This window comes from Bufo gargarizans, chromosome 5 (genome assembly GCF_014858855.1).
Source record: "Bufo gargarizans isolate SCDJY-AF-19 chromosome 5, ASM1485885v1, whole genome shotgun sequence".
Classification (NCBI taxonomy): Eukaryota; Metazoa; Chordata; class Amphibia; order Anura; family Bufonidae; genus Bufo; species Bufo gargarizans.
Window position 1 is genome coordinate 375639707 of NC_058084.1, and position 21979 is coordinate 375661685.

The following is a 21979-nucleotide window of genomic DNA, read 5'->3' on the forward strand; positions in this document are numbered from 1 at the left end:
GATTTTTTTTCGAATATTTGCTATATTGCTATAACTTAGTTTTTTCGAATATTCGGAATATTCTAAAACAAGAATATATGGCAATACAGCGAATATTCGAAAAAAAGAATATAGAGCAATTTAGCTAATATAGTGCTATAATCTTTGTCTAATAGCTGTAATTTTTTTCTCATCTGAAATTCAGATTGGAAAAAAATTACAACTATAAAAAAAAAAGATTATAGCACTATATTAGCTAAATTTCTCTATATTCGTTTTTTTCGAATATTCGCTATATTGCTATATATTCTTGTTTTAGAATATTACGAATATTTGTAAAAACAAATTTATAGCAATATAGCGAATATTCGAAAAAAATAACGAATATAGAGAAATTTAGCTAATATAGTGCTATAATCTTTTTTTTTATAGTTGTCATTTTATTCCAATCTGAACTTCAGATGAGAAAAAAATTACAACTATTAGAAAAGAAGATTAGAGCACTATATTAGCTAAATTGCTCTATATTCGTTTTTTTCGAATATTCGCTGTATTGCTATAACTTCGTTTATTCGAATATTAGTAATATTCTAAAACAAGAATATATAGCAATATAGCGAATATTTGAAAAAAAAAATAATATAGAGCAATTTAGCTAATATAGTGCTATAATCATTTTTTTTATAGTTGTAATTTTTTTCCAATCTGAACTTCAGATGAGAAAAAAATTACAACTATTAGACAAAGAAAATTATAGCACTATATTAGCTAAATTGCTCTATATTAGTTTTTTTTCGAATATTCGCTATATTGCTATATATTGTTGTTTTAGAATATTACGAATATTTGAAAAAACGAAGTTATAGCAATATAGCAAATATTTGGAAAAAAAACGGATATTTAAATAAAAACGAAAAATTCGCATATTACACAATCATTACCTTGCTGATTTTTCAAGTAAAAAAATCGTAGAATATAACGAATATTCGAATTTGCGAATATTCAATGAATATTCTACAAAATATTCACAAAATATCGCAAATTCGAATATAACCCCTGACGCTCATCACTACTGACCAGATGTCTGGATGCTGCGGCTTGGTTTATAAAACAGATACATCATTCTTATGCTGGGTGTTATCGTATTATTCATTTTTACTCTTTATTTATGGTTTTGGCCTTTTCATATGGTGTCCTTTATGGAGGAGAACCCTCCTGGGCAGTAGTGGCTTATAGGGTTTAGGGGCGGATCGGACATGGTCCCCCATTGACATGTGGGATCCTGCCTGATCTGCCTCTACTGGGGGGGGGGTGATGCATTCTATGTCGGAAGCGGTTCCCTCACCCGGGTCCGCGATATTACTTGTCCATAGAAAGAAGGCATGCCCGAAACGCCATCCTTATATGATGATGTAACACAAGCTAGGAAGGCTATCCGGGCATGCGCACTACTCTTGTTGACACGCTGAAGCAGGTGCTGGACAAGCTAATGCCGGCATTTATCTGGTCAGTGGACTCCGCTATTTTCATATGTCCTCTCTTTCCCCCTGTGTGATACATCATATAATATGCACACGTCATCTTATTGAATGCAAGTGGCTGGACATGTCACTTTATTAGCACACACATTCACTTTGATTAGCAATTATGCTATATTTGATCTATAAATGTAATACTGATGGCTTTTTTAAAATATTAAATATTTATTGGATCATATATTGTAATAATCTTTGCACTAGTATCTTTTGTAACACTGTTTTAACTCATTGTATGTCACTTTGTACCATTAATTGGTTTTATTAATCATGGCTTTGTTGTAATTTTAACATTATTGATAATTTGCTTGAGAAAGGCTCTACTGCAGAGACGAAACGTTGCTTCTTCCACATGGGTGAATAAAAGGTTTAATTTTCATCCGTTCTTTTTGATTGTTTATATTGGGGTCGTGCTTACCCCTTTAGGGTGGCTGCACCCAAAGGTCTTCTTTTTAGACGGTGCTGCCATCTCTTTTTTTCATTTCAGTACATATATATATATATATATAGTCAGGTCCATAACTACTGGGACATCGACACAACTCTAACATTTTTGGCTCTATACACCACCACAATGGATTTGAAATGAAACAAACAAGATGTGCTTTAACTGCAGACTGTAAGCTTTAATTTGAGGGTATTTACATCCAAATCAGAGGAACGGTGTAGGAATTACAACAGCTTGCATATGTGCCTCCCACTTGTTACGGGACCAAAAGTAATGGGACAATTGGCTTCTCAGCTGTTCCATGGCCAGGTGTGTGTTATTCCCTCATTATCCCAATTACAATGAGCAGATAAAGGGTCCAGAGTTCATTTCAAGTGTTCCATTTGCATTTGGAATCTGTTGCTGTCAACTCTCAAGATGAGATCCAAAGAGCTGTCACTATCTGTGAAGGAAGCCATCATTAGGCTGAAAGAACAAAACAAACCCATCAGAGAGATAGCAAAAACATTAGGCGTGGCAAAAACAACAACAACATTAGGTGTGGGCATGTATGGCTGCCAATGGAACTGGTTCTCTTGTATTTATTGATGACGTGACTGCTGACAAAAGCAGCAGGATGAATTCTGAAGTGTTTCGGGCAATATTATCTGCTCATATTCAGCCAAATGCTTCAGAACTCATTGGACGGCGCTACACAGTGCAGATGAACAATAACCCAAAGCATACTGCAAAAGCAACCAAAGAGTTTTTTAAGGCAAAGAAGTGGAATGTTATGCAATGGCCAAGTCAATCACCTGACCTGAATCTGATTGAGCATGCATTTCACTTGCTGAAGACAAAACTGAAGGGAAAATGCCCCAAGAACAAGCAGGAACTGAAGACAGTTGCAGTAGAGGCCTGGCAGAGCATCACCAGGGATGAAACCCAGGGTCTGGTGATGTCTATGCGTTCCAGACTTCAGGCTGTAATTGACTGCAAAGGATTTGCAACCAAGTATTAAAAAGTGAAAGTTTTATTTATGATTATTATTCTGTCCCATTACTTTTGATTCCTTAACAAGTGGGAGGCACATATGCAAACTGTTGTAATTGTTTAATTTCAAATCCATTGTGGTGGTGTATAGAGCCAAAAATGTTAGAATTGTGTTGATGTCCCAATATTTATGGACCTGACTGTGTATATATATATATATATATATATATATATATATATAGGTTTTCTTATAAAACCAGACAATTTTATGGAATTATTGGCAGATTAGAGGATGAACATAACATTTAGGGGCATTCTCTTTCTTCTGCATCTGACAATATTTGACTGTGTATGGTTGCAACTTGGCCAAATGTACAAATCATTTCTACATTTGACGGCCAGTTTAAATCTCATGGTTATGACTATCTCTACAGCAAACTTGAGACGGGGAGTATCATCACTATTCTTCCATAGAGAACCTTGCCTGCTCTCTCCGCTCTCATGCTAGCACTCTTCTGTTCATGTGTTATCTGAGGCAGTACATTCTATCATCTACTCTCAGCCTCTTTGCCACTAGATGTCAGCACTATTTTTCAACTTATCTTTACGCGCATAGACATAACAAAACTAAAAATAAATGCTTCCAAGAAAAAGATTTAAAATGGGGTAACTTTCTGAGTGTCTAGTGGCAGACTATTTAATTTCTGGTGTCCCAAGTCTTTAAATGGAACTAATAAAATATCTTTGCATCTAGGACACCAGGTTCAAATAGGGTGTTAACAAACCGTGAGGAAGTCTGCACTGTCTTCTTCCATAATATACAACAGACATCAGGCAGTTTTATATGCATTACGGCTCGCAATTCCTCTAGTCTTTCTACATCAGAGACAAATGCATATTTACATTACTTATGTGACTCTAGACGGCTATTGCCATAGAATACTTTACTTAGACCCAACAATTCTGTACATGATTATATTTCATGCTGATCCGTAACTGTTCTCACAGAAGGCATACAGAATTTATTTGCATTTCACAACTGAGAAAACTGGTTCTGATACAAGTCTACTTGGGGTTTAAAAAATAGTGGTGTCAGTTTATTTTGTCTACAAAATGTAGTAGAGCAATACTGGAGTAGACTTTTTGATTACAAGGCCACAAACAACAGGACATGTACTATGCTTCCCTGCAATATGCAGACCACAGAATCATTAAAGTCTATGGGTCCACACCATGATACAGGGTGCAAACGGCTGGTGTAAGTGTTTTGCAAATCAGCTTATTTGCATGAGGCCTTACCAGGGTGGATAAAAATCTATGATTTTTAAAATAAATAAATAAAAATAATCAGATTTTTTTAATTTAAATCTGATTTTTTTTATTTCAATCTGATTTTTTTTTAATATAAAATGGTTTTTGAGGAAAATATATTACCATCCAAAGGTTATTGCATCATGAAATAAAGATTCGTTTTTTAATTATGTAGAATAAGGCTGTATATGTTAAATTTTTTTGGGTAAATAAATTCCATTAATCCATTCACAATGTCAGGCTCTTCCAGAGGTTTTTGTAAGATTATTGGGCAGTTTCTCTGCCTACAACATATTATCACAGATGCTTGGTTTACTTTTGCAGTTCTTAAAACTGAATTTGACTCTGCAGAGAGCACAGGCCTCTTCTTCACAGCAAAAATTTTATAACATGAACAGAGTTGAGAAAAATACCTTAACCCCTTCCCGACCGCAATCTGTATATATACGTGATAGCTGCACATACCCCGTGCAGCTACCACGTATATAAACGTCAAACCAGCTCTTTAATCCAAGCGCTGCAAAGCACTTGGATTACAGCTTCTGCCCCAGCCCTGCTGCATACATTGCAGTATTGCCGGCAAGGGACCAATCAGAGTGGCCCCTTGCCGACAATCGTTCCGATTGGTTAGTCTAACCAATCGGATTGCGGCAGTGAAAAAAATGCCGGTTTCATGCTCTGATCTGCGCTCTGCAGATCAGAGCCTGAAATCAGGTAGGGTCCTCATAATACCCCCCCCCCCGATCTGTGGCTGTGCCCCCCATCTGTGCCCCTCCAAGCCCCCCTTGTGTCCGCCTGCATCTCATCTGCTCATCTCCTAGAGGCAGCTTCCCTGATGCGGTCCGCCCCATGCATTCATTCTCACCTGCCCCTCCTGCCCCAGCCTCCCTCAATATTGGTGGCCGTACCCCCCCAATCCCCCCCTTTCCAGCGCTGGCCCGATCCCCCCCCTTTCCAGCGCTGGCCCGATCCCCCTGCTGTGTGTGATGGCGGCAGCTCCATTACTGAGCCGCCGCCATCAGCAGAGAGTGTCAGCTCTATGCTGACACTCTGCTGTAACCCCATAGATGCCGAGGTTGCGGCATCCATGGGGTTAATAGAGGGAGGGGGCTCCCTCTCTCAACCTTTGGGGCTGCAGCGCTGTGATTGCAGCACCCGATGGTTGCCATGGCAACCGGACGCATTGCAAAAGTGTCCGCTGTTGCCACCTACAGGTCATTACAGGGCATCTAATAGGATTATACTTTGCAATGCAAGAGCATTGCAAAGTATAGTACAGCCATCAGCCCCACTGGATCTTCATGATCCAAGAGGGACTTGATAAAAAAAAAGAAAGTGAAAATAATAAAAATGAAAAATAAAAAAATAAATTAAAATGTAAATTAAAAAAAGAAATTGCGTTTTCCTATTAAAAAAATTGAAAAATAAAATACACATATTAGGTGTCACCGCGTCCGTAATGACCGTCTCTATAAATATATCACATGATAGACCACGTCCGATAAACACCATAAAAATAAAATAAAAAAACAGTGCCAAAAAAGCTATTTTTGTCACCTTACATCACAAAAAGTGCAACAGCAAGCGATCAAAAAGGCTTATTACCCTCAAAATAGTATCAAACTGTCACCTCGTCCCGCAAAAAATGATACCCTATTTAAGACAATCGCCCAAAAAATAAAAAAGATATGGCTCTCAGACTATAGAGACACTAAAACATCATTTTTTTGGTTTCAGAAATGCTATTATTGTGTAAAACTTAAATAAATAAGAATAAGTATACATATTAGGTATTGCCACGTCCGTAACGATCTTCTCTATAAAACTATCACATGACCTAACTCCTCAGATGAACGCTGTACAAATAAATAAATGAAAACTGTTCCAAAACAGCCAATTTTTGGGTCACCTTGCCGCATAAAGTGTAATAATGAATGATCAAAAAATCCTATGTACCCAAAAATGGTACCAATAAAAACTTCAACACTTTCTGCAAAAAACGAGCCCCCTGCACAAGAGATCGGCGGGAAAAATAAAAAACATATGGCGTTCAGAAAACCAATCCAGCACAATCTGCCTTCCAAAAACCGTATGGCATTCCTTTCCTTCTGCGCCCTGCCGTGTGCCCGTACAGCAGTTTACGACCACATGTGGGGTGTTTATGTAAACCGCGGAATCAGGGTAATAAATATTGAGTTTTGTTTGGCTGTTAACCCTCAATGTGTTAAAGAAATTATTTTTATAAAATGGAAAATCTGCCAAAAAAGTGAAATTTTGAAATTTCATCTCCATTTTCCTTTAATTCTTGTGGAACGCCTAAAGGGTTAACAAAGTTTGTAAAATCAGTTTTGAGTAACTTGAGGGGTGTAGTTTCTACAATGGGGTCATTTATGGGGTTTCCACTATGTAAGCCCCACAAAGTGACTTCAGACCTGAACTGGTCCTTAAAAAGTGGGTTTTGGAAATTTTCTTAAAAATTTTAAGAATTGCTTCTAAACTTCTAAGCCTTCTAACGTCCTAAAAAAATAAAATGACATTTCCAAAATGATGCCAACATAAAGTAGACATATGGGGAATGTTAAGTAATAAATATTTTATTAGGTATCACTTTCTATTTTAGAAGCAGAGAAATTGAAATTTGGAAAATTGAGAATTTTTAAAACATTTTGGTAAATTTGGGATTTTTTCATAAATAAAGGTGAAATATATTGACTCAAATATATGACTATCATGAAGTACAATGCGTCACGAGAAAACAATCTCAGAATGGCGTGGATAAGTAAAAGTGTTCCAAAGCTATTACCACATAAAGTGACCCATGTCAGATTTGTAAATTTTGACCTGGACACTGGGGCATCAATGACCCTTGGTCATGAAAGGGTTAATCTTAACTTCTACAAACCTATGAATACAGAATCAACCTAATCAAACTAATATAAAAAGTTGTTATACTAAAAATTCTTATCTACTTGCATATTATAAGTTATACCAGCAAGAATTAGTCTTTATGTAGAAAACTATGATTTAAATCAAGCCTTACTGACTAGTGATTTAAATTGTGATTTAAATCAGTTTGATTTAAATCAAATCCACCCTGGGCCTTACTAAAACTAAACTAAATGAACTAAAAATGTAGAGTAGTCACACTTAAACTTCAATGGCAGGGAGCTCCTCAGGACAAAATTGGGGAAATCTGGATATCCCTATAAGGGTACGACCATGACGGTGCGGTTGTGATGTGGTCATGATGCGGTTAGGAAACACATGCGGTTACCACATGCATAATCATGCGTTTAGGGTGTGTGTTTGTGTATACCGCTGTTGTTTGAACTGTGAATTTTCTTGGTTCTTTAGCATTCTGATTAACTTCAAATAGTGGCGCCTGTGGTAAAACATATTCCGCAAGCTGCAATCTCAACTGTATATCTCATTCAGTCAGCAGCCGCAAGACATGTTTTATGTGCGGTCAGGAGTCAGGTCAATTTTGAAAGTGCCAGGTCTATCTCAGAAACCTATTTTCCCATTGATTCTATTGGAAAATTAGATGCTGCGGTTCCTAAATGCATCATGACCGTGTCACAAGCACATCATGTGGCCGTACACTATCAATAAGCACCAGCAATCATGTGCTTCAGCTCATAACCCTAATTAAGGAGCCCAAGAATCCTCAGAATGAACAGTCACCTCCGTTTTGAGCACTATCAGGAAAATTGGAGTAATGACAATATATAGCACTTAGCTCTCCATATAAGCAGACTTCAACACCTCGGTGTATCAGTGTGCCTCCCAATTCACCTGCATTTGATGTACATATGCATTTATGCAGATCCCCTACACAGTGTATCAAACGGTGACACTGTACTACAGAATGGCAATAATCTATCATTAAAAATCAAAGATACATAGTGCAGAGTACATTTCCAAGTATGATTAAAGACACGATTTTTATACTCAAACCAGAGGTAAAAACAAGAGCTTTACACAAAAATGTAAAGCATGGCACACTACTCTGCCTGACCATGGTTTCGCCAATCACAGCTTCTTCTGGACTAGTGTGCCATGATTTCAATCTTTGTGTAAAGCGCTGGTTTTTAAATCATATGCGAGTATGATAAAACTGCTTTATCCATGGAAAGATGGTCTGCGCTATGTATCTTTGATTTTCCTATATAAGAGTGTTCCCCATGAATATGGGGTGTATGAGGGCTTGCATCATCACATATCTACATCAAAAGAAGCTGGATTGGGACGAGCACTCATACATCAAAGAGTCCACTTGGTTTTTTTATGGCATGAGATTGCAAATACAGTGATCTACAGCCTTTTGAAAAATGTAGTGCTGCTTTTATGTCTGATTCAGCCTAAATGGCGGAAATCAAGGGATGGGGAATGTTCACCAGAATTATTTTTCATTCTGATTATCTTACAAAGCTGTGTGATGCACCTTTGTTTGCCTCTAAGGCTTTGTACCAATGTGAAGGATTACAGCTTCTATGGTTTCTTTCTCTCCTTTCAGGCATGGCCTCTAATTACAGCTGATTATATACCTCTATTACATTTTTTAAGGTAGTGCTACATTTACGCTCTGGTTACTATTCTTTTGCTCACTGACTCTTCATTATTTGCAACATAAGGCATTTCAGCTACAGACTCTACAATAAGTGTCTGTATAAACCATAGAACATAAATCTTTAAAGTTTGAAAAATCCTCTTTAATCTAGCAAAGCTAAGGCTCACAATATTATTTTTATTTTACAAAAAGTATCAACTTTGCTTTATTTTTATCCCATGCTGCCCTCTGACTCAAGATTCAGGTGACCACAGCTAGAGGGAGTTTACTCCGGACAGAGTCTATGAGCCAGAGTGGAAAGCCAATCATGGATGGCCATGTATCGGCTAGCTTTTCTAGAAGCAATGTCTCTAGAAAATATTTCTTTAAAGAGGACCTGTCAGCTATCCTGTCTGTTTCCTCAGATTCCTGTATTCCCCATGAAATACCAGCTCTAGAGCATCTTTTCTTAATACTTTACAGGTAAATTGTGCTGTCCATCTATTATTCTTCCTGGAAATGTATGAAACAATTAACCAGTTTTTGCTATTACCCTTGTCAAACGGGGTGTGTCCAAACAATGTGGCCATATCAGCCATGACTGGACAGGGTCAAAGTGTGTATGGCCAAACTCCCAATTTTCATGCAGCGATCCCGTCCACAATATGGGGAGGAGTGGTCACTAATGTCACCGCAGTAGAGTGCTGTTTAGACGGTACAATGATGATTTAGGTGCCCAAACGAACATTCTTATTACCCAAGGAATAAGCATTTTGCTCATTCATCGGGTAATCGGTGACACCTTTACACCAGCAGATCATAGCTAACGACCATTCCTATGAACGCTTGTTAACGATGATCTGCCCGACGCTCAGGCAGTGCAGAGTGGCCATTAGCCTATCCACTGTCCGAAAGATATTATCAGGAATCACCAAAGGACTATTTCTAGACATGTATAATGCCTGCGGCAACCAAAACCTCTTAATTAGAGCAATCATCACTGCCTCAAGACAGACAAGAATAGGACATGTTCTATCTTTTTTGCGGAGATGCGGAACGGACATACGGATGTGGAAAGCACACAATGTGCTGTCCAGATTTTTTGCGGACCTATTAAAATAAATGAGTCTGCGTCCATTCCACAAAAAAATGCGGTTCGGATACTGATACAGAGGGACAGGACAGACCAGTCGAGTTCCTCCTCATCATGTTTCTACTTCTACAGGAACTCCATGTTCCATCTTAATGCTCCAGCTCTGCCATGTGTACAAAGCCATATAATGGTGTAATATTACAACAGTTTGTTGAGCGGACATTTCCTTTAAAATTCTCTTTACTTCTATTGAAGAAAAAACATAACATTGCGTCTGTCTGTCCCCAATACGTTTAAAGTTCTCCATACATAAGAAAAATAATCCTGTCTTAGCTGTGAAATGGATAATAAAACAAAGCAACACTTTGCTAAATTAAATATAGAAAGACATTTTTTCCTGCATTTTAATTAACAATACAAAGCTTGTTTAGAGATTTCAGCTTTGCCTCAAGTGTGAAACTAGGTTTTAAAGAGCAGTGTTAATACAATTATGAGTTCTGATTATATAAAGATAATTATAGTGCATCATTATGGAAATGCTTAAATACTTTGGGTTATTTATTGGATAAAATATGTAAATAAAATATGTTTATTGTAAAGTATAAAGATCTATGTATGTCTTACTTGTTAGACTAGCACTTTGTGCTCCAGAGCTGCTGTGGTCTTAAAGTTGCATTGATGGTCCACATCCTAGGAAGCTATGAAGGACAGATTGTGGTCACCTAGTTACCCAAGGTGTATATAATAATGCACAAACTGTTCCCTATTCTCCTGTACCCCCTACCCCTCTTTGTATTTTTATTTTGTATGATACTCCCATAGTTATATTCCTGTGCCTTGTTTCCTTTTAATAGTATACAAGGGTACTGTGGTAGTAAAACCTGTGCAATAGTTCACCTATAGTTACAAAAAGCAATGCCAATCACTTTTTGACCATGTTACACTGGGCCAGATTATAAAAAGTGCCAAAATAGCAAATGCCAAGGGGCCTCCACCAGGTCAACTCTTTACAGCAAAGCATAGGAGCGGAACTCCTTTTTCCTTAGTGGTAAAGATTTTATATTGGTTGCTCGACATTTCTTACACCACTTACCCATGAGGAACTTATCTGCAGGATAAGTGCTAAATACTGGATCGCAGGAGGTCCAACTACTGGTATCCCAGCGTTCCTGAGGACAAGGTGCCCCCAAGTTATTTCTCTGAATGTACCATTAGTACGCATGTCATTCCACCATTTCATTCACTTTTACGGGCATGAAGTCTTACTCAATGTAATGTGAATAAGATACCCAAAAGTCTTGTACTAGCCCACGCTGAAGCTTCCCTGGTGACTGTAAACTACTGTATATATATCCCCTACATTAAAATGCCCATAACAGAAAGGGAATAGAATTTAAATTACCATAGTATTTTAGCTACACTTTGTGCTATTAAAAGAATTAAATTTTTTTTAAAAAACACTTTTTTTTCCTGGTGTAGAAGAAATTGACAACTGGATCCTGGATTCTCTCTAACTGCATTTTGGTATTTTGACTTATTTGACATGCTCGGTTCACACTGCTATTGGAGGCTTCTTTCAGAGTCTATGTCAGCAGTTCTGTCAGATCTGATAGCAAGAATAATGCTATAAATCAAATCAGACCATAAGGGAACCCCAAAGGACTCCATTATAAGTTCAATAAGTTCAGTCAAGCACCATGAAAATCTGTCACATGATGGATCGAGCACATCCTTATGGCTTCTGTTATGAATGGATGCCACAATCAGTTGGAAACGCACCCTAAGCCATGTGTTATCAGTAAGTCTAGAAAAGGGAAAGCATTCCCCATAATGAAGACGAGTTATCCTTCTTAGGGGAAGGGACACCAACTTGTTTAACAATGAAACCTTAAAAGGGGTTGTCCCACACAAAAAAAGTCTGCCCTTTTCACACTAGCACCTGGATCTGAATAATTGAATAAAATGCATCTGTATAGCACTACCTGCTGTTTGTTATTTTTCCTATTTCTCTGTCTACCTCAGTAGCACATGCTCAGGTCCATTCTTGAACTTCCACCAGCCGTGTCTACTGTTAGAAGCTGTGACAGCTAGAGGGAGAGAGCTGCAACATAAAGGATTTGTCCCCTGAGCTGAGCTAGAGGGAGAGAGCTGCTATGTAAAGGACACACTCCTGATCTGTGATAGGACTAGATCTTCAGCAGAAAAGGAAGACTCCCGGAGCTGCAGGAGAAAGGACACAACCCTGGCAGAGAGTTGCAGCAAAAAGGACACGCCCAATGACCTGCCAGCTTGAAATAAATCTAGAAGGACAATTGGAGTAATGAATGGGGGGTGAATAGCGGCTGCGGCATCTACGTGGTTTAGAGGGAGGGAGCTCCCTGTGTCTCCCATAGGCACCAAGCAAATGAGATTGTGGGGTGCTGATGTGATGGCATGGCAGCCTGGGACCAAATGAAGGCCCAAGGCCTGTCTGCAACATATCCCTGTCAGGCTGCACTTATCTGTAGCAGCACTGACAGTATAATACACTGTACTGCATAAGCAGCAATGGGTATAAGAGAAGTGATCAAAAGATTGCCTGTTAAAGTCCCCTTGTGGGACAAGTATATGGTTAAAAAAAAAAAGTTGCATTAAATAAATAAAAAATTAGAGTAGAAAAATATATAGTTTTCCATGAAATAATAAAAAAACAATATACCCTCCACATATTTAGTATCGTTGTACCCAATACACAATTATCATGTAATTCATCCCGTACAGTGAACGTGATATTTTTTTTTTAAAGGCAGAACTGCTATTTTTTGCTCATTCGCCACCAAAAAAAAAAAATGAATTAAAAGAGATCAAAAAGATGAATGTACTCTAATATGATACCATTGAAAACAAGTGGTTCCGAAAAAATGAAGCCCTCACACCACTCTGTAGAATGAAAAATAAAAAAGTTATGGGTCTTGGGATGCAAAAAAAAATAATGTATTTGGTATCGCTGTAATTGTACTGACCCACAGAATAAAGTTATGTTATTTCCACCTCCAGCTTAGGGCTTTAATAAGATTAAATAAATGTGCCCCTAAGTTCAAAACTCTATAAAGATAAATTATAAGAATAATCAGCACAGACTTTTAGATCTATTTTTATATATATATATATATATATATATATATATAAATAAAAAAAAAACAACAGCATTCGAGTTAACATTCCCTTGAAGCAGGACATAGACATATTAGACTTTTTATTATAAGATATACATGGAGGGTGTCAAACCTATAACAGATAGACATTTTATGTACAAAACACGTCAGCAAAAGTAAGACTAAGTTAAAAGTGCTAGTTTTCACCGCATTCTGTCATTTCAAAGGGATTTGTGCTATTTAAAATGGAAAGGATGATACTGCTATCAGCCAAACATTTCACAACATAATCTATTCCCCTCTGTAATCAGCTATTCAGAATTCAGAAAGCATGACACTGGCTCTAGCAGGTGAATTACCCGAGGTCAGTGTTCGGTTCCCTTGTTCCCATTTTAAAGTACAATGATAATCAACCTCCTCAAACATGCATATTTTTCCATAACTGTGTGACGGATTCACCGAGGAGCTCTGGAATTCATTATTATTTCACCTTCCTATCCTCTGTGTTGCCACTGAAAGGAAGTAATGATATTGCAATTTTTACACACATTTTTTATGCTTTCACGATGCATAGACGCTTACCTCAGTATCTCGATCTAGTATTTGATAGTCTTTAGGCATGCTTGGCAGTATTGGCCATGTGAGGTTGGCTGTAGTAGTTGGTAGAGAGCTATAACTATCATTTCTGAGGTTTTCCGTAGAATGTGACTTCGGTCCATGCCATCCAAGGATGCTTTCTGAAAATTAAAAATTCATAAATGACACATACAAATATATGTTGTAGATAGATAGGACCACAGTTGAGGCGCAGAAACACTGGGCAGGACAGATGTAGTTATGAAGAAAGGTTCTTCTTTATTAGATATTGCTCATCAGGTGAACAGGTAAAAACAACGCGTTTCGGGGAAACTTAGGTCCCCTTCATCAGGTTAAAAGCTTCATACATACATAGTGTATAATGCACATATTTATATCATAAATAACCGCCAGAAAAACTCACCTGGAGGCGGCTCCTGGTGAGGTGAGACGCCCTCCAGGTGTGCTCTCATTTGCATACATTGTGACAAACTTATAATACATGAATTCATGGGGGTACATTAAGATCATATGTTAACAATTAAATTTGTTAAAATCGCCATATTTTTATTAAAATAGACAGAGCAAAACAATCTGTAATGTACAGTCGTGGCCAAAAGTTTGGAGAATTACATAAATATTGGAAATTGGAAAAGTTGCTGCTTAAGTTTTTAGAATAGCAATTTGCATATACTCCAGAATGTTATGAAGAGTGATCAGATGAATTGCATTGTCCTTCTTTGCCATGAAAATTAACTTAATCCCAAAAAAACCTTTCCACTGCATTTCATTGCTGTCATTAAAAGACCTGCTGAGATCATTTCGGTTATCGTCTTGTTAACGCAGGTGAGAATGTTGAAGAGCACAAGGCTGGAGATCATTATGTCAGGCTGATTGGGTTAAAATGGCAGACTTGACCTGTTAAAAGGAGGGTGATGCTTGAAATCATTGATCTTCCATTGTTAACCATTGTGACCTGCAAAGAAACATGTGCAGCCATCATTGCGTTGCATAAAAATGGCTTCACAGGCAAGGATATTGTGGCTACTAAGATTGCACCTCAATCAACAATTTATAGGATCATCAAAAACTTCAAGGAAAGAGGTTCAATTCTTGTTAAAAAAGGCTTCAGGGCATCCAAGAAAGTCCAGCAAGCGCCAGGATCGTCTCCTAAAGAGGATTCAGCTGCAGGATCGGAGTGCCACCAGTGCAGAGCTTGCTCAGAAATGGCAGAAGGCAGGTGTGAGCGAATCTGCACGCACAGTGAGGCGAAGACTTTTGGAAGATGGCCTGGTGTCAAGAAGGGCGGCGAAGAAGCCACTTTTCTCCCAAAAAAACATCAGGGACAGATTGATCTTCTGCAGAAAATATGGTGAATGAACTGCTGAGGACTGGGGCAAAGTCATATTCTCCGATGAAGCCTCTTTCTGATTGTTTGGGGCATCAGGAAAAAGGCTTGTCCGGAGAAGAAAAGGTGAGCGCTACCATCAGTCCTGTGTCATGCCAACAGTAAAGCATCCTTAGACCATTCATGTGTGGGGTTGCTTCTCATCCAAGGGAGTGGGCTCACTCACAATTTTGCCCAAAAACACAGACATGAATAAAGAATGGTACCAAAACACCCTCCAACAGCAACTTCTTCCAACAATCCAACAACAGTTTGGTGAAGAACAATGCATTTTCTAGCACGATGGAGCACCGTGCCATAAGGCAAAAGTGATAACTAAGTGGCTCGGGGACCAAAACGTTGACATTTTGGGTCCATGGCCTGGAAACTCCCCAGATCTTAATCCCATTGAGAACTTGTGGTCAATCCTCAAGAGAGGGGTGGACAAACAAAAACCCACTAATTTTGACAAACTCCAAGAAGTGATTATAAAAGAATGGGTTGCTATCAGTCAGGAATTGGCCCAGAAGTTGATTGAGAGCATGCCCAGTCGAATTGCAGAGGTCCTAAAAAAGAAGGGCCAACACTGCAAATACTGACTCTTTGCATAAATGTCATGTAATTGTCGATAAAAGCCTTTGAAACGTATGAAGTGAGTGTAATTATATTTCACTACATCACAGAAACAACTGAAACAAAGATCTAAAAGCAGTTTAGCAGCAAACTTTGTGAAAACTAATATTTGTGTCATTCTCAAAACTTTTGGCCACGACTGTAGATCATGTTGTCGCAGGGCCGGCGGTCACATGGCCTCATCACTTATTCATTATTGCCGGGTAGTGGATGCTCTAGCTTCCAGACCCGGGCATGCACAGTACGGGCTTGATCACGTTATCGCTGGCTTCGCGATCATGTGACCAGAAGGGATAGTCACCTGACTAGTTGTCATGGTGATGGCTAAACAAAGAGCCGGGCTGGATGTTGTGATCGCTTCTATCGCGATCACATAGCCTGCAAGGCACAATGGCAAATTATTAAAGCGAGGGGTGTCAGTGTCACATGGGGTTAAGTTTGATTAACTGAACCATGCCTGGGCCACTTATACAAAATGATATAGCCTACAATTAGGACATATCGATAAATAAATAAATTAATGGATGGATAATATAAATGTATGAATAGTGAATTAAGATAATTAACAGATGGAGTGGGTATATAAATATAGGAATAAATAAATAGGGGTAATGGAGCAGTATATAGCATGAACATAATTATGGGAAATCATAAAATGATATGAGGTAGATATAAAAATATATAAAAAGAGATGCATAAAAAATATTGTGAAAGTAATAAAATGTTAAAATAAAAATGTTAATATAAATATGCAAACGAACCAGTAAAAATGATGTATAAAAAATATTCATAAAAAATACATACATCTATATAAACATACATATAAAAAATATTGCAAAAAATACATACATCTATATAAACATACATATAAATATATACATTCAGTTCATGGAATGGTGTGTGACATGGTTGTGGTTAGAGGGGATTACGGGTAATAATTACTGAAAAAACAGCAATAGGTGATACTTAGTAGACATGAAGAATAATAGTGGATATTTGGTAAAATGGTGATGATAATATAATATAATAAGTATAAATCATAATACAATAGAATATAGAATAAAAAAAAAGTGGGGAGGTTCCATAAAAGCTATCTCAAAATGATCCGTTTGGTGCTAAAATAGGTTTAAAGGTTGATCTCAAAGGCCTCATTTAATCCATATGGGTTGAGGCTATTCAGTTTATAAATCCCGACCAGTACATCTCTCGACGTCTAATACATTGTAGATTCTTACGTTAATGTACTGGTATTTGCTCTATAGGTGTGATTTTGAATCCCAAGAAGCTACCCTCATGGTAATTTGCAGTATGTCTCGAAAGGCTGTGTTTTTGAAATGTATTTTTAACCCTTTCAGGACCAAGCCATTTTTCACCTTTCTGCCCAGGCCATTTTTAGCAAATCTGACATGTGTCACATTATGTGGTAATAACTTTAAAATGCTTTTACTTATCCAGGCCATTCTGAGAATGTTTTCTCGTCACATATCGTACTTCATGACAGTGGTAAAATAGAGTCAAAAAATTTCATTTTTATTTATAAAAAAATACCAAATTTGCAAAGAAATTTGAAAATTTCGCAAATTTTCACATTTCAATTTCTCTACTTTTATAATAGATAGTAATAACTCCAAAAATAGTTACTACTTTACATTCCCCACATGTCTACTTTATGTTTGGATAATTTTGTGAATGCCATTTACATTTTTGGGGACGTTAGAAGGCTTAGAAGCAAATCTTGAAATTTCCAAAACCCACTTTTTAAGGACCAGTTCAGGTCTGAAGTCACTTTGTGAGGCCTACATAATAGAAACCACCCAAAAATGAGCCAATTTTTGAAACTACAACCCTCAAGGTATTCAAAACTGATTTTACAAACTTTGTTAACCCTTTAGGCGTTCCACAAGAATTAATGGAAAATTTAGACTTTTTGGGCAGATTTTCCATTTTTATAATTTTTTTTACACTAACAAAGCAAGGGTTAACAGCCAAACAAAACTCAATATTTATTGCCCTGATTCTGTAGTTTACAGAAACACCCCATATTGTAGTCATAAACTGCTGTACGGGCACATGGCAGGGTGCAGAAGGAAAGGAACGCAATATAGTTTTTAGAAGGCAGATTTCACTGGGATAATTTTAAGCTGCCATGTCACATTTGAAGACCCCTGATGTACCTCTAGAATAGAAACTCCAAAAAAGACCCAATTTTGGAAACTACGGGATAAGCTGGAAGTTTTGTTGGTACTATATTACGGTACATATGATTTTTGGTTGCTTTATATATTACACTTTTTGTGAGGCAAAGTAACAGTAAATAGCTCTTTTGGCACATGTTTTTGTTATTTACAATGTCCATCTGACAGGTTAAATCATGTGGTATTTTTATCGAGAAGGTTGTTATGGACACGACAATACCAAATATGCCTTTTTTTAGTTGTTTGTTTCAATTTTATATAATAAAGCATTTTTGAAAAAAAAATATTTTTGGGGGTCTCCATATTCTGAAAGCCATAGTTTTTTATTTATTTTTGGGGCGACTGTCTTATGTAGGTGCTCATTTTTTTCGGTACGAAATGACGATTTGATTGGTACTATTTTAGGGTTCGCATGACTTTTTGATCGCTTGCTATTACACCTTTTGTGATGTAAGGTGACAAAAAATTGCTTTTTTGACACCGTTCTTATATTTTTTTTTTACGGTGTTCATCTGAGGGGTTAGTTCATGTGATATTTCTATACAGCAGGTTCTTACGGACGCGGCGATACCTAATATGTATACTTTTTTAATTTATTTATTTTTTACACAATAACAGCATTTTTATATTTAAAAAAAATCACATTTCATTGTCTCCATATTCTGAGAGCCTCTAATTTTTTGCAGGATAAGGTGACGGTTAGTTTGGTACTATTATGGGGGGGAATAAGCCTTTTTTATAGCTTGGTGTTGCACTTTTAGTGATGTAAGGTGACAAAAAATAGTTTTTTTTTAGCACAGTTTTTATTTAATTTTTTTGATGGTGTTCACCTGAGGGGTTAGGTCATGTGAAATTTAATAGAGCTGGTCGATATGGACACGGCGATACCTAATATGTCTACTTTTCTTTTTCTCCCTATTAAAAAATAAATAAATTCCATATTTTTTAACTTTTTTTTCATTTAATCTTTTGCCCCACTCTGGGACTTCAACTTTTGGGGGTCTGATCCCCTTTACAATGCATTACAATACTTCTGTATTGTAATGCATTGGCTGTAAGTGTATTACTGAGTGTAATACACTTACAGCTTCCTGCCTGTGAGATCCAGGGGGCTGCCTTCCCTGCCATTGGGACCCCGTCACAGCAGCGCGGGGACGAGATGGGCACCCTGCACACATCTGAAGTTCGCATGAGCCGCAGTCAGCACTGACCGTGGCCGTGCAGAGGTTAATGCTCCGGCATCAGTGATTTCACCGATGCCGACACATACTGCGGGGATCCGGCTATCAGTGACTGCCGGACTCCTGCCGCTGATCGGGCAGGCGCAGCTCCTGCACTGGCCCGATCAGCGCGCCGTACATGTAAGGTGCTAGGCGTAAAGGGGTTAACATTCGACCTATGTTTATTTTGTCTATTTCGTAGTGTGTGTAATGTGCGCCCAACATATTGTAGGCCCCAGGGGCAGTCCAAAACATAAACCACGTGTGTGGAGTTACAATCCAGTGCCCCTAGTATTGGGATTATTGCTCCATCGCTTTTGTTTTCAAAACAAGTGGCTTGGCAGATGGTCTCGCAACATAGACATCTAGGCTGTCCACATTTTTTACTACATTGTTTTTGTGGAACATCTAAGTGTTCATCTGTTTTCTCTGTGTCTCTTATTCTGCTTCGTGCTAAAATGTTTTTTAGGGTGCACGCTCTTCTTTAGGTGAGGATGGGTACTTTTCGGATAATTTAACTTAAAATGGGATCTTTTTTTAGAATGTGCCAGTGTTTTTTTTTTTAAATAGATTTTACCAGGTTGTGGTTTTGGTTGTAGGTTGTGATAAAATTCAATGATTGGGTACTCTCTTTTGTTATTGTTTTAGGTTTCGGCAACAGACACTCCAATTGGGTGAGCTCGGAAGATTGTTTTTTTGCTGCAATAATTATCTGTTCATTATCTGTTTCGTCTATTTCTCTTGAACTGGCTAAATGGAATGTTTTGTTTCCATTTTCTGTAATGTGTGCTTTTAAAATGGAGGTAGCTGTTACTGTCCACCTTTTTGAAAAAAATCCCTGGTTAAAATCTCGCCCCCTTGTATAAAAATTTCCAAGTTTAAAAACTCTGTTTTGTTATTGTGATGAGATCCAGTGAATGAGATTCCCCAACTGATTGTCATTTAGGTTTTTGATGAATTCTTCAATAGTTTTGCTGTCTCCCTTCCAGATGATAATTAGGTCATCGATGTACCTTTTAAAAAAGATAATGTTGTTGGTCCAATATTTCGTTTGGTAGCTATAAGTTTCCTTGAATTAGCCCATAAATAAATTTGCAAAACTGGGAGAAAATCTCGTGCCCATAGCGGTACCCCGTACCTGTCTGTAGATTTGGTCTTGAAAATTAAATGTGTTATTTGTCAATATAAATTTGACAGGTTTAGTAATAAACTCCTTTTGTTGTGTTGGCATTGATTTATCTTTTGCTAGAAAGTCTGCTGTACATTTTATCCCTAATCCATGGGGAATATTAGAGTAAAGGGCTGACACATCTAGAGTAAGCCAATGGAAGTCTTCCTTCCATTTAATATGTTTTAGTTCCATTATGATGAATCTTTAATATATGAATTCAGACATACTACGTGTTTCTGTAAGAAGATATCAATGTATTGTGACAGGTTTCTTATGAGTGAGAGTACTCCAGAAATAATGGGTCTTCCTGGTGGGTTTTGGAGGTTCTTTTAGGAAGATGTCGAGTCTGTGACTATTATAAATTCTATTTCCTTTTGTCTAGGATCTCATCTGCTGACTGAATGACTGAAACTCTTATTTGTCCAGTGGGGAGGGGTCTTCTTTAATGGGTTTGTAATAGTCAGTATCAGAAAGAATCCTGAGTGCTTCATTAATGTAATCGTCTCTATTTTGAATGAGTATGCCCCCTCCCTTATCAGCATTTCAGATGATTATATCTAAATTAGATTGGAGTTTCTGCATGGCTAGTTTTTCGTGAGGTTTCAGGTTATATTTCGGAACGGTGATTTAATTTATCTGAGGGAGTTCTTCTGCTACAAAGGAATAAAAGGTATCGATAAAATTACCTTTGTGGTGCAGGAGGAGGGTAGAAACTAGAAGGTGGCTTAAGGCCCGATGGCACACCCAAAGAAAGGTGTTGGTCTATGTCGCTTTTCATTTTGGGTTGTGGTATTTTTGATGTTGGGCAGAAGGATAAACCTTTTGCTAGTAGAGAGTTTTCATCCTTTGTTAGTCTGTATGAGGATAAGTTGAAAATACCTGTAGTTTGTGGTGTTGGGGGGTTTGTTCGTATTTTTTCTTTTTTTCTTTTTGCTTTTACCACCTCTGCATCCCCTTCTGAATTTTTTCTTTTTGCAGATTTCCGTCCCAGGGGTTGGAAGTAATTGGTGATGGTTGTGCTTTTGGGACTTTTCATAATCGGGTATATTGCAGTGGGGGTGATAAGTGGAGGTAGGGCTAAAAAAAACTAAGAAGTTGATGTTCCCACTAGAGGATGAAGTTCTGAAGTGTTAATGTCTATACTGGTATCTTCTGGATTTGTAGATTTTGTTTGTAAGGTGTTACTAAAGAGTTCCGCGGAGGGAACTTGAGGTATGTATTTTGGTTGACTCAATGGATGAGAGTCTGCAGGGGGGGGTATGGTTATAGATGGTTATGAGTGAATCCACCTCTAGATCTGATGGTAGAGATTTGACTGGAGAGTTTGAATATGTAGTGAACTGAGTAGGTGGTAAGTTGAGTGGGGCGCATTCTGCCAGGATGTCTGTACTGAAACCGGTAGGAGAAATCTTAGTGTAAGGGGTCTGTTATGCTTTGCCACACCTAGACGTAATATTCTCAGATGAGAATAAAAGGGTGTTAAATTCCAGATTGGATACATCGTCTCTATTCACCTTGGAAGTTGAAGGGGGGGGGTATATTTAGATGGATATTGGCAAAATGCCCTGCGCTTCGTAATGAAGTGTCTCTCTGTCGATGTTCTATAGACTGATCTTGAGTGCAAATAAATTGAGAGAGATTTTGTTTGTATTTTCTATATTGTTGTTTTTTGTTTATAGGTGGTTCTTGGGGTTTCTTGGATATGTTATTGTTGTATATTTGTTTGACCTGTCTTTCTGTATTTATGTGATGCATTTGGGATTTTGTTCTTTGGTT

The 21979-nt window shown here is 37.7% G+C and overlaps 1 protein-coding gene across 1 annotated transcript in view; it reads right to left on the bottom strand.

Annotated features, from left to right (window-relative positions):
- Positions 1-21979, bottom strand: part of OSBPL10 (oxysterol binding protein like 10) — a 380196-nt gene that overhangs the window by 101417 nt on the left and 256800 nt on the right. Inside the window, exon 6 of the mRNA XM_044293953.1 lies at positions 13604-13758. Within this exon, the coding sequence (XP_044149888.1) occupies positions 13604-13758 (155 nt within the window). The remainder of the gene's footprint in view (positions 1-13603; positions 13759-21979) is intronic.